Source organism: Gymnodraco acuticeps, unplaced genomic scaffold (assembly GCF_902827175.1).
Source record: "Gymnodraco acuticeps unplaced genomic scaffold, fGymAcu1.1, whole genome shotgun sequence".
Taxonomy (NCBI): Eukaryota; Metazoa; Chordata; class Actinopteri; order Perciformes; family Bathydraconidae; genus Gymnodraco; species Gymnodraco acuticeps.
This window is the reverse complement of record NW_022991588.1, coordinates 132,616-145,956: the sequence shown is the minus strand read 5'-3', so window position 1 is coordinate 145,956 and position 13,341 is coordinate 132,616. Positions and strand designations below refer to the sequence as shown.

The 13,341-nt window shown below is 39.5% G+C and overlaps 1 protein-coding gene across 5 annotated transcripts in view; it reads left to right on the top strand.

The window, feature by feature from the left end:
- LOC117533867 (CD166 antigen homolog) overlaps positions 1-11,544 on the top strand; it is a 34,301-nt gene extending 22,757 nt beyond the window's left edge. The window contains exons 2-16 of one of the 5 annotated variants that reach the window (XM_034197853.1): positions 1,243-1,352; positions 1,581-1,797; positions 1,928-1,992; positions 2,407-2,494; positions 2,731-2,904; positions 4,297-4,421; positions 4,536-4,668; positions 4,956-5,068; positions 5,159-5,285; positions 5,809-5,948; positions 7,520-7,652; positions 8,391-8,420; positions 8,898-9,009; positions 9,649-9,785; positions 9,899-11,544. In XM_034197853.1, the coding sequence (XP_034053744.1) occupies positions 1,243-1,352; positions 1,581-1,797; positions 1,928-1,992; positions 2,407-2,494; positions 2,731-2,904; positions 4,297-4,421; positions 4,536-4,668; positions 4,956-5,068; positions 5,159-5,285; positions 5,809-5,948; positions 7,520-7,652; positions 8,391-8,420; positions 8,898-9,009; positions 9,649-9,751 (1,670 nt within the window). In that variant the 3' untranslated portion in view covers positions 9,752-9,785; positions 9,899-11,544. Of the gene's footprint in view, positions 1-1,242; positions 1,353-1,580; positions 1,798-1,927; positions 1,993-2,406; positions 2,495-2,730; positions 2,905-4,296; positions 4,422-4,535; positions 4,669-4,955; positions 5,069-5,158; positions 5,286-5,796; positions 5,949-7,519; positions 7,653-8,390; positions 8,421-8,897; positions 9,010-9,648; positions 9,786-9,898 lie in introns of all 5 variants that reach the window. The other 4 variants (XM_034197852.1, XM_034197854.1, XM_034197856.1 and 1 more) reach the window with 4 other exon arrangements.
- Positions 11,545-13,341: the final 1,797 nt, after the last annotated feature.

Genomic DNA, 13,341 nt, shown 5'->3' with positions numbered 1-13,341 from the left:
GTATCCATAGATCTCTTCATTTTGCTCTCAAAGTGCACCAGATTGATGCATTTAACTTCAATATTTAAAAATGAAATCTTCCCGGGGGAGCTTGCCCCCGGACCCCCCTATGTGAGGTCCACACACCACCTATAAAAATAGCACTTTACCCCTGCTTACACCTATATGCCGTGAGCTGATTATCGAGCCTTCATTGTAACAGTCGCGGGTACACTGTGTATATGCGTGGGGAATGTTGCAGTAGAAAATTCCACTGTAGCGCCCGGTACATTAATGGGAAACCCTAAATGTTTGAGCACCCTCTATGAAACGTCAAGCTACCTGAGCTACTGAGCCTGACTATTTGTGTTGGGGGGGCCCGACTTTTTTTTTTCTCGAAAGGGGGGGGCCTGACAGAAAAAGTTTGAGAACCACTGCCTTAGACCCTCACATCGTACAAGGAAAAACTTCCGAAGAAAACCCACAGTTTAAAGGGAAAAATGGGAGAAACCTCAGGGAGAGCAACAGAGGAGGGATCCCTCTCCCAGGACGGACAGACGTGCAATAGATGCCGTGTGTAAATCTTACTTGTTGTAGTCTTTTTGTCGTGCATGAATATAAACAGACAATTTCGAGGATGAATACACGCAGAATATTTGAGCATCTTCATTGTTTTGCACTCTTCCTGTAAAATCCACAAACATTATTTGTCCGACAGATGGAAGTTGGTTTGGCCACTGCTTTGTTTTCTCACACTTTACTGACTGGCTGATGAGCTGTTTTGGGTTTTAGCTGTCAGATCTTCGTCTCCACGAACCCACTCGTGCGTGCAACACACAGAGGTGAATGTGAATACCAAAAACTGAGCAGCACCTCATTTTCAGTCGTGCCATGGCAGCCGCTTCTTCCCCAGAGCCCTTTGGCTCTAACCCTCATTGCAGCCCATTGAGACACTTCATCCCATCCCCCCTCTCAAGCACTTAGTCTCCATGGCGATGTTTGAGGTTTTCTTTTTTTACCAAGGGAGTTGTTACATTAGCAGAACTGTATAGAAACTGCTGTTCTCAGTGTATTTAGCTGAGCACTAAGTGGTATTAGTGTAGGCCAGTCAAATATGATTAGAAAGAAGGGACTTTGAAGCCCTCACAATAATAACAAATTTGACTTTTCATTCAAAAAATGTCATGCTATGTTGGAGCTGACCAGATTAACCCTGTTAAAAAAACTAATTGAAAATGGTGTCTCTGCTTTTCTCTTTCGCAGTCAGCGGTTTGGTGACGGTTATCGGCCTGTATGGGGAAACACTGGAAATCCCGTGCAACTATGGAGCAGTGAATGCAGAGGAGGACGTCATGATCACTAAATGGAAATATGTAAGTCACAGTGGAGGTCAATAGATTCAAAATGGTGGAGTCCGTCTGACACCCACTTATCATGTCTGAACCACGCCCAGTCTGAGTGCACATGCAGTGCCAAGCATCTGTCTCTTCATAACATAAAATGCATGAATCGGGGCAAACACTGTGTGCTTTTAATTTGAAATGGATGCCAGTGCCATATGTGACAGATATGTAACAAGTGCACTCTGCTTTTCTCTCCAGGACAAAGGAGAGGGTCTTTCAGGAGACCTGCTGGTCAAGCGGAAAGACCACAATGTCTCCATCATGACCACTGATGAATACAAGGGCCGTGTTAGCATGGCTGCAAAATCCAGCCTGCTTCTGTCTGCCGCCAAGCTGAGTGACCAACGCACTTTCACCTGCATGGTGGTGGCTGGTGTGGACATCACAGAATATCCAGTTAATGTGGTGATTCAGAGTGAGTACAAGCTTCTATCGTCTTAAATAACTTTCTCTTCTTTTGGATTTCTTTGGTAGAGGTGTTTAATAACTGACTGCAGCATACAAATCACCCACATTAACTCCCCACTCTTTTTTATGAATTGCAGAGACGCCGGAAGGCCTGGAGATTTCTGACAAAGCGGAGGAACTAGAAATTGGCAAACTTACAAAGGTGGGTTTTTAATGATAAACATTGCTTATACATACATTATTTTAAGCAGCAGCCCATCAAGGGAAATCCCGCACTTGAGCAAAGGTATCTTGAGGCATAGCTGAGGCCATGTTACTACAGTAATGAGTTCTTTGAAGTGATTCTCATGAATTAGTAAAGAGCAGAATCCCCCTTACTGCAATTAAAATACCCAGAGGATCTGAGTGGCTTTAGAAGAGCTCGGGTCATGGTCTGTTGCGCAGAAACAACTAAGTCCTCAAATGCCGGAAGGGTGCTACAAAAAGCTAACTTGCTCAGATGTTTAGTCACTTAAAGAGATGCAGATTTATTTGACATGCTTTAAACAGTGATTGTTTTTCAATATGTGTGTGCAGGTATTCGCTATGATTTAAAGGTGTTATTTGTGTACCTTAGCTCGCAAAGTGTGTTGCCAAGGACTCCAATCCAGCGGTAGAAATCACATGGCTGAAAAACAACACAACTCTGAAAGCTGATGGAAAAGGTGTGTATTCTTCATTCTGTTGGAAGATTATAATTAGTAATAGCAACAAAACAACTCTTTAGGGTTTGAGTTGACATTAAGAAATATTACATACACAGATGTATTTATTCTCTCTGACTGAAACAGTTACTATACATTGTTCTTCAGTGCTGCCAAGTGAGAATGCCGCGATTTGGTCACTACACCATTGTTTCCTTGTTAGAGTTTTGAGACAAAGTTGTTCGTTTTCTGTCTAGGGATTTCCATCCAGGCCTCGGTGCTGGTGAACGATGTGACTGGCCTTTCGACCACCTCCTCCGTACTTGAGTACTCTGCACAGAAGGAAGACACGGACGCTGTGTTCACCTGCAGCACCAAGAACACTCTGGCCGCAGGGATCGTGTCCTCTCCAGTAACCTTCAGTATCACCTGTGAGTCCCAGAGGCCACGCAAACAACCCGCCCTGAAAACACTTGCTAAACTGTTCAAGCTGCTATAACACAAAATCCTGCTGAGAGTTAGATGAGAAGAACAATACCTTTCTGATGTCAGCACAGTAAAGATAACGCTACAGCCAGTTAGCTTAGCTTTTAGCATTAAGACTTGGGACAGAGGGAAACAACTAGCCTGGCATGTCCAAATATTATTTGTATACATTGAATAAATACTTGTTAACTTGTTAATTGGTGATTTGCTATAGATTTGCTAGGAGGTGAATTGTTTAACTTTGCGCAGAGCCAGCCTGGATGTTTCTAGGCTTTTTGCTGAGCTAAGCTGTCTATCACAATATAATTATATCTAATGGAGAAGATATTAGAGTGGTATCGATCCTCCCATCTGCAAGCTAGCAACTACAATTATGTAATCATCATATTTCTAAAGAAGATACTACTAAGGCAACCGAAATATGGCACATGCATCTCGTGCTTGACCATCACCCTGGGTATTTTGGTAGCCATCCAAATGCTGATGAAGGTTAGACATTTCAAATTCTATTTCAAGTTTTAAAAAAAGAAACAGACCATTGTAGATTTCAAGCCAGTGGGTTGTGACTGAATGCAGTCCAATTTCTTCAGAAACATGAAAGGTTACAAAAAAAACAGCACCAGTCGGTTTCTCCACTTGTAGAAAATCAATCACAACATGTTATACAAGGCTGATTTAAAAAAATAATTCTGTGCTTTTTCTTTCCCCTTTTCACTTTTGAATCGGGAAACAGTGGTTATTTTTTCAATTATGAACCTTGATTATTTAACAGGGTATGATTATTTTAACTGTGATGTGATTTTCTCATATTTTTATTACATTTTTTGGAGTAAAAGATAAGATAAGATAAGATAAGGCTATTGAATAGCCTGACTTTAATTTTAAGTCAAGTTTTTCAACATCACACAACATCTCGCTGGGCTTTGCAGGACTACATGAGCAGCAGCTCCTGACCCGCAAGCTCATTACAAAGACCAATGCAAACTATTGTTAGTGGAAACAGGCTGTTATTTTTCAGACTATATGAACAGTTTTTATGTCATTCTTTCCTACTTGTACAACAAAGAAGAAAACAGTAAGGATAACTTTCATGGTGACAGAATTTTTTTTAAATCAGCATTAAATATTCATGCTACCTGCTAAGTGCAGATTTTAAATTCAAATGTATCACTGTCGTAACACTTTCTCACAAGAAGTGTGAAGAGTCTTACCTCTGCTGAAGCAGAAAGCTACAGCTCTCTGTAGTGTGATGACACAGTGTGTCTCTGAAGTCAGCTGTTAGGGGAACATGCTCATTAAGTAGCCCTCTGACTTTCCATCTCCTACTTTCTGCCCAGACTCCACAGAGAACCTCATCCTTCAGGTCACTGGTCAGGACTCTCTGGTGGAAGGAGACAGTATGACCCTGAAGTGTGTTGCTGATGGAAACCCAGCTCCAACCGCTTTTAACTTCCACCTTAAGGTACAGGTGCTTATCAATATCTCATTGAGGCACTCAGAGATGTCTTCCATTCATGCTTAATGTGTTATTGTTTTTTCAATGAGGCTAATCTCCCGCCATTGTATGTCTTTGAAGGGAGAGATGGTGAAAGTGGAAAACGCTGATTCTTACACCATCACTGATGTCTCTCGCAACACCACTGGTGAATACAAATGCTCACTCGTTGATGACCCAACAATGGAAGCATCCAAGGCAATCACAGTGAACTGTAAGGGACCAAAACATGGTGTAGTATGCAGTTTGGCCACAAGCCAGCATGATTGTCAGCACATTTATCTTTCCCGCATGTAATTTTCTTTATAGCTATGTTTATTGCTAGATGAAAGAAAGTCCTACTGTTTTTTTTCCTTTTGTTTCGTGAAGGAAAGTGCCTCTAATAAGCTGCATCTGCAGGGCATTGAGCCAAGTGCAGGGTTGTGTGTTTAACGACAGGAATGTTTCAACCCTTGTCAGGCCTCTGAACCATCTATTCACAACCCTCTCCTCTCTTGTTAGACCTAGACATCAACTTAATCCCCTCTGGAAATATCGTCAAGAGTGCCGGTGAAGCATTGCATCCAAATCTCAAGATTGATTCCTCCGGAGACACAAAGGTCTCCTGGACAAAGGTAAAAGCAATCTTTTATACAACAAAGCCTGAATCAAGTAGGAAAAGTGTGTGGTTGTTATTGACGGTCCTTCCTTTTCATTTGATACAGGACAATGTTAAATTGGACAAAGAGCCCAAGTTTGCCAAGCTAACGTTTGCTGATTCTGGCCACTATGAGTGTGAGGTGACGCTTGGGCTCCTCAACCAAAAAGCCTCTCTTGAGCTGACTGTTGAAGGTAAGAACTTTTAGGATATATTATTAGTAGCTTGTTGTTGAGAGTTAGATTAGAGAAGATGTATACCACTTTTGCCTCAAAGCAGCAGGTAAGATTTTCTCAGTTTGAATACTGAAAACAAAGGGATAAGCAAGCCTTGGTTTGGGCTCAGGTAACATAATCAGCCTAAAAACATAGCCTAAATAACTTGGTATATCCTGATGTTTAAACATTCAGACAACCCAAAGTTTAATTGGTAAACTGGGGTACTTACTGCTAGGTACATTTTGTTACTTTTGGACAGAGCCACTCTAGCTGTTTCCCTCTTTCCAATCCTTATGCTAAGCTACGCTAACCAACTGCTGGCCATAGCGTAATACCTACCATACAGAACTAAAAGTAGTATCAATCATCTGATCCAGGAAAGCAATTAAGCGTATTTTCCAAAATGTCAAACTATCCCTCATCAGACAACTCTGTGTCTGTGCTTGAATGAAATGCAACCATTCACGCCACACGTGCACTCATTCAGATGTATCTGAAGGGTTACGTCCTGTTGCAGGTGTTCCGGTGATCACAGAGCTGACCAAAAAGCGTGGCGAAGACGGCACACATGAAGAACTGATTTGTAAGGCTGAAGGTTCTCCAAAGCCAGCTATTTCCTGGAGCATCAACGGCACCCTGGTATGCACACACACACACACACACACACACACACACACACACACACACACACACACACACACACCCCCACTCACACACACACTCACACACACACACACACACACACACATATACATACTCTTGCGACATTATCCTTTATCATGTAACAATTTAAAAAAATCCTGTTAAAAATCAAATACGGGTATGTGAAACCATTTCAAGATTTCACGCAATAGCATAATATTATGTCCATAAATATGTCCTGAATGTCACGATTAAAAGACCGCCTCCAATGACAAATTACGTTTTTAAGAGATCCTTCAGCAGGCTTTCAATGTTTCTGTCGGTCACTCTTTGAATGATAAATCAATACTGGTTGTTAAAGAAATCCATCTTCTGTCCTTGGTCCTCCTGTACAGTGACTGCAGCAGTTAGGCAGCAGTGTCTAAGTATGGTTCATAAAGTATTCAAGGCATATTGTAGATGATTTCTATGTGCAGCACACAATATCTGGCTTCATCTGGATCTACACAGGTACAACGTTTTTGATTAATTAAAGTGTTATTTTAGGTGTTAGGTACATCACACAACTTCTTAACGAAAAGTATTTTTCTTCCACTGAAATCTACTAATGGCTCCTTTAGCAGTGAAGACAAACCACTGAGATGCTTATAGTTGTTTCAATTTAATGGCATTTTCATCAAAACAAACCTATGAATATCACCTGCAGAGATGTGAAGGTGTGACTCTGTTTAAGCTTATGATAAAAGATCTGAGACTTTTCAGTGTCTCGGCCCTGAGACAGTTCATGCCTTGCCGTGCCACTGAGTGACTTCTCCCTCCCTGTTGTGTGCAGAGCAGTTTGCAGTGTTAGTATTTTCCCCGGCTACCACACTTATCTACTCCAAACATTTCTAGACAGGTGAGCTCAGTGTTTCGAAAGAGAACATTTCTTTATTTTCTCTGAGGCTGAAACCCAGTGTTTCGCTACAGACTGTCACAAAGACAATGGCTTCCAATTGGACATTTATTTTCTCTTTTGTCTCAGTGGTGTACCTGTGTGCACTGATAGCAGAACTGCTCAATGAAGCATTTTAAATTCCATGTGAATCTGAGGGTGTGTGTAGGATGGTTAGACTATTTTTCAGCTCTTTCAGTCAATATCTAACCTCCAAACTTAAACCTGTGTGTCATTATGAATCAACTCCACAACCCTTTCACTAAAGGACAAAACATACAAACTACAATTCAGTCAAAGTTTATGTTTTTGTTCTCTCGTCCCATCCTAATTCACAAAAGATAGCAATGAAAAGGAATGAACACAGGCTCATTAATTGCCAAAATGTCCACATCTTCCTGTACTGTACACGTAGAAGACCCTGAAATAGGGTGTTGGCAGTTTGTCTTTGTGTCTGGGGCTTTCCCCTGAGACTCAAGTGTCTATCCCAGAGGCACACATGCGGTGTCTTTGTCATGGAAAGGCTGAGTCACATATCAATCCAATGTTGCCCCCTAGTGTTACAAAAAAACACATGCCATGACATGTTTAGAAATCCAACGTATACTAATGTATTTTTTCCCTTACCATTCAGATTGATGAGAGTCCCTTTGTCAATGGAAAGATAACACAAAAGATCAGAGTGGTGCCTACTGAGAATCTGACTGTCTCTTGTACGGTGTCCAATGAACTTGGCGTGGCTACCAAAACTATAAATGTGTCATCCAGTAAGTACAACGTGGTAGTACAGTCCACTCGCCTCTCTCCGCTTTTTGCTCTAAACTAACTCAGTGATCTTCCTTTTGTAGATGTTTTTCTAAAATGCTAACTCACTCTTTCTGTCTGCATGTTGACTTTACATTATTGTTCAAATGTTTTAACTACTATAATTTAGTAGGTATGTACATTAAAATGGGTATCAGTTAGATTTATTTCTATAAAAAACAAATGTTTATGAACTGACATAAAGCTTTCTGATATATTTACTTGATGTTACCTACAGTAATACACCATTTTAGTCCATACCAGGCAAAAATAAGAGGTACATGTTTAAGAATACACCCATACAGCATTAATTCATCATGTAGAAATTTGTATTTCATATTTTATTCTTGAGTAAAGAACTTACTTCTCTCACATCATCACTGTAACAATCTTCTTCATGCATGCATGTACCACTTTGTACACACTGTTTTCTCAAAGCCTGCCGTTTTAAAATCATTCTTTGCTGTCTCTTGCTTACTCATTCCTGCGTGTTTGAGATAGCATTTCACCTCTCTTTTCCCCTTCACTGCGTGGTGTATATGTTGGGATGCTGGACTTTATCTGTTCCCTCTCTGGAACTGCAGTACTTGCATGCAAAAGTAGAATAGAAGTAGAGTGGTTAAACTTTTCTGGACTTCAAGTTTACTTTCATTTTTTTAAATTTTGATTTGCAGTTAATTTTATTTTATATCTGATTTCAGTAATTGAGGAGGTGAGAATGGATAAAAAAGGTAAGTTGTAGCAGTCTTCTTGCTTGTAAGAATCGGTGGAAGGTGGGTTAGTTAAAGACTATGGGGAAATAAAATGTTGCGCATTGAAAGATTAAATGTTTGTAACCTCGCCTTAGGCTCTACAACTGAATCTGAAACTGAAATCATCTTTGGACACTTTTTTCAGTCATTAATAAAACACACAGATGAAGGAATAAGAGGAGTGGAGCTACCAGCATCCTGACAACATGTCAAAATTGTCCATAATCCCGTTGTCGTTAATCCCGCTGATGAAATTAATCACTAACTAAGAATGTCTGTCATTAACATTTAAGTCAATGAGTCATAACCATACGCAGTGCGGATGTGACCATTCATCAATGCATTTATTGCACATAATGACTCTTTTCCTCCCTGTATAAGTATGCAGTCAGGCTGAAGTTTCATATTGAGTGAATGTTTCTCCCAGATCTCTCATGTTCCTGTTTTGTCTTACAGCTCAAACAGATGAGAATGACCAAACCAAGTTGGTGGTTGGAGTTGTTGTCGCCCTCATCGTCGCCACTCTAGTTTTAGGCCTGGCCTACTTGGTCTACGTGAAGAAATTCAAGTAAGTAGTCAACATTGACCTTTCAACAAAATGATTATGCTGTTACGTAATGATCCTAGCTTTTCTAAAGGTGCGTTATTATTTTATTTAGGTGCATGGTTAAATTGTCTTTTTACAAATGTTATTCGGTATATTTTAGAAGCTATAGATGTATACATTTGAGACGTATTATTGCAGCAGAAAACAATTAAGCAAATAAACAGATATCGATTGTCCCTTCCGTTACTCTTCTACACCAAGTTCCCACCAAATATACATGGAGTGCACACTATAAATGTTGATTTGTTTGCATCTATTCCTTTAACTGAATTAATGAACAACAATTAACCACAGTGAATCAGCTTTGAACTTTCGGTCTTGGCACAGTTGTCTGTTTTATCCACTTAGTAATCAACCATGCATTTGCCAAATGAAGGCGTTGAGCTATTGATTGATCATGAACTTGTAGCTTGCTAATTTAAGTAAATAATCGAAGTGCAGGAATATGCGTAGCTTCCATTAAGTGCTAGTGGACATAAGATATTATTCTGTCCATGTGAAGTCCACACAATAATACCATATAGTGTTTGGGTTTCTTGCAAATACCGATAGAGGAAAGGCTTGTCAGCATGTCAGGTAACAATGTTTTATGTTAAACAGGCAAGGAAGCTGGAAGACTGGGGAAAAGGAGAACGGCTCTTCTGAGGAGGAGAAAAAACTGGAGGAGAAAGTGGAGGAGAACAGCCAAAAAGCTGAGGTGTAAAAGAAATGGCAACCATCCTGTGGGAATGTGAAAGGTAAAAACATGTTTCCATCACTTTCCCCAAATAATGAATGCATAAATAATGAAATAAATACAAACAGTCATTCTTGTTTAAATAACATCTATTGTATTTGTTTTTCATTCTAGTGAGAACATGGAACTTTTGCACATTCCTCATCACCTCCTTATTTGGGGGGGAAAAAAACAACGACTGTACATTGGGATGAAAACAATTTGGATTTGGTATCAGGGAGCATTTGACAAAAATTACATATCCAACCCCCCTCACCCCCCCCCCACCCCCTCAATCCACCTGAGCTCCTCACCCCTCCTATCCTAAAAAAAAGATGAATGGATACTGTATGTGATATACATAACTTGTCTGCACTACTGATACATGTGTAAACTTGTCTACTCTTAGGATTCATGTTTGTTAGAATGGAATTTGGGGAAAAATAAGTTTGGGTTTTGTTAGTTGATGCAAGTAGAATAACTACTAGCCCAGTTGCCTTTGCTGTAAGGATGTGTAGGCCTGAATTAGTCTGACTCTTTGGCCCTTGGAGACATAGCAGGGACAGAGGGACACCATTGCTTCTTAGCTGCACGCCATCACAGTCAAAAGCCCTCTGCCTTCAACATCACTGTAGTATATCTGTTTATTTGTGCATTGATTTCAGTTTGTTCATTCAGGTATAAAAAAAATGTTGAAATAGAGATGAAATTCCTGAAAGGGCTTTGGGTATATTATACTCTGCATTAGTTATAGATGGTAATATGATTTACATGTTGCAGGACGTAAGCGATGTGCCACAGGGTTCTTTGGCATCACCTGATTTGTTGGTTTTGGTTTTTGAATGTGTGCAAAGTAACCAGGGGAGAAACAAACAAAACTCAGCTCATTTCTGCCTGTTTCTTTTTTCAAAAGGACTGTACATTCAACATAACCACTGTATACCACAAACGGGTAGATTATTGACAGAATGTATAGCATAACTCGCCTCATATAACTGGCTATCATTTGGCTGTACAGATTGTTTTACATAAAGCCATTGTTTGTTTTCATGCAAGAAGAAGTCCTTGAGCCTGTAGCAGGGAAAGGATGTTTTAGGCAGAAGGCTGTAAGTGGATTAATATGTGTGTGCTTCACCAGTGTTGAAGTATGATTGTAGCTCTGGGATCATTTGTAAGGGAGCACACAAAGAAGACAAGGTGTTTGTGTCAAAGTAGCCGCCATTATATGTTTGCCTTCTTTTGAAAATCTACCTGTAACTGCTTCAGTTTGTCATGTGCACTCGGGTTCATATTTTCATGTCAGAAATGTCAGAAATAGAATACAATGGAATATGCGCAGCTGTACATGTCACAAAATTGGTCCCTTCAGGAGCATTTACTAAATTTGAAACTGTATCAAACCCAGGATGTAATTGTGAAGTATGTGAATTTATTTTCTTTTTGCTATTTATATTGTACAAGATGACATTTCCTGGTAGGCAAATTCAATAATTGTCACATAATTCATAACTTGGATTGAAACCGTTGTTAAGTTGCTTGCAGGCTTTACAAACATGTAATTAAGTTGTGAGTCGTCAGTAGGTTGCCCAAGGTCTGCTTGAATAATAGATTCAGCATGTGATCATCTCAGACCTCCAATTAGCTGTTTGTTGCCTACCATGTGTACAACCATCAAATTGGAAGAATGACCAAAGAAAGTGAACATTGCCATGCAAGTATTGTAAATACCTGATGTTTGTTTTTGTACTTTTGTTTAAAATAAAGTGTACATTTGAAAAAATGATGTCCACTGAATATTAATTTTGATGTTACATTTTCCTGTTTTGAAATAAAGAGCAACACGGAACAGTTTTTCCCTTGTATATATGCTAAATGTATGTGAAAATTACACAAATAATATATAATGACTGAACATGACAGAGCAATAAAAGAGTTGCAAATAGTGGTAGAAGATGTTTTAACAAAAGGGCAACATACAGTATACTTCTGTAGTGAAGACTCATTTCACATCTCTTGGCACAAAACTGAGACAAGTTAAAAATATGATTTTGCATTACATCTATTACTGCATCATATTATGTGTTTACAATCTCATAAAAGCAGTCACTTTCCAGAGAGGTAGTGTGTGTAACGACATAGCAGCGGTGTAAAGTAACTAAGTAGATTTACGTAGTAAGTACTGTACTTATTTGAGATGCTTGTACTTTACTTGAGTATTTAAATATATGCTACTTTGTACTTCTATACAATTCAGAGGTAAATAGTATACTTTTACTCCACTACATTTATTTAATACCTTTAGTTACTTTACAGGTATGGATTAATAATGTGAAATATAATCAACACTCAAATAAGACTTGAGTTTACCTGGAGTAAATTCACAAACTACCATATACAAAGTCATTCAAACTAGTTGCACCTTTACCAGCTATGATAAATACATTAATGCATCAATAATTGTAAGAACAACATGTAATTTATATTGTACCAAAATGGATATCTGCATAATGAGTACTTTTACTTTTGGTACTTTAAGTATATTTTGATGCTAATACTTTTGTACTTTTACTTGAGTAACAATTTGATTGCAGGACTCTAATTGTAACATAGTATTGCTACTCTTTGTTACATCTTCTTTTACGTAAGTACAAGATCTGAGTACTTCGTCCACCTCTGGGACATAATAACCTAAATTGCCAGGGTGACAAGCAAGTGGAAACAAGTATGTTGATCGATAGATTGAAGGATTCATACCAGTGGCGTAACAAGGTTGTGATTGGCCCCGGCGCAAATATTGTATTGGGCCCCCCATCGCCCCAAACATAAGCGCACGCTGATGCGCTCACACACGCACGGACATACACTCAAGCTGTTACATTTTTTATAATGCTGCCGAACTTGCTGCTGCTAGCTACAGTACAGTACAGGTTGATTAAACGGTTCGCTCGTCACGCAAGGCATCACATGACATGAAAGGGAGCAAGGTCATTGGACAGACAAATTACAAATGAATTTAGGTTGCTTGGTTACTTTGAAGACTGCGTGATCCGGTCAATGCCATTTTGCATGGGACCCTGGCCGGCTCTGGGCCCCGATGCGTTGCACCGGCTGCACCGTTGATAGTTACGCCACTGATTCATACCCTTTCACTATTAACCTGTAGTGGAAAGTACATTTACTCAAGTACTGTGAATAAGCCTACATTGTAGGTACTTGTTCTTTCTTTCCTTTTCTTCCCCCTTTGCTCCACCACATTTCAGAGGGAAATAATGTTCTTTCAACTCCATTAAATTCATTGCTATGTCAAACAACGACAATCTTAGGAATCTAATTTAACTCTCCTGGTCTCTCTTGAAGGTTTTGCCATAGTGGACAACACTGTGAAAAAAAGCATAAAATCCAGTGAATGAAGCAGAAAAGGCAGTAATGTTTGATCTGATTGATTCTGCATTTAATGCCATTAAGGCCTACAAGGGCAAAGACACCATGACTTTCCAAAAGAAAAAGGTATTTGTCAGATAATCACATTAACCGCAAGATCATTTACACATCAATGTTGCCAGCTGGATCAGCCCCAT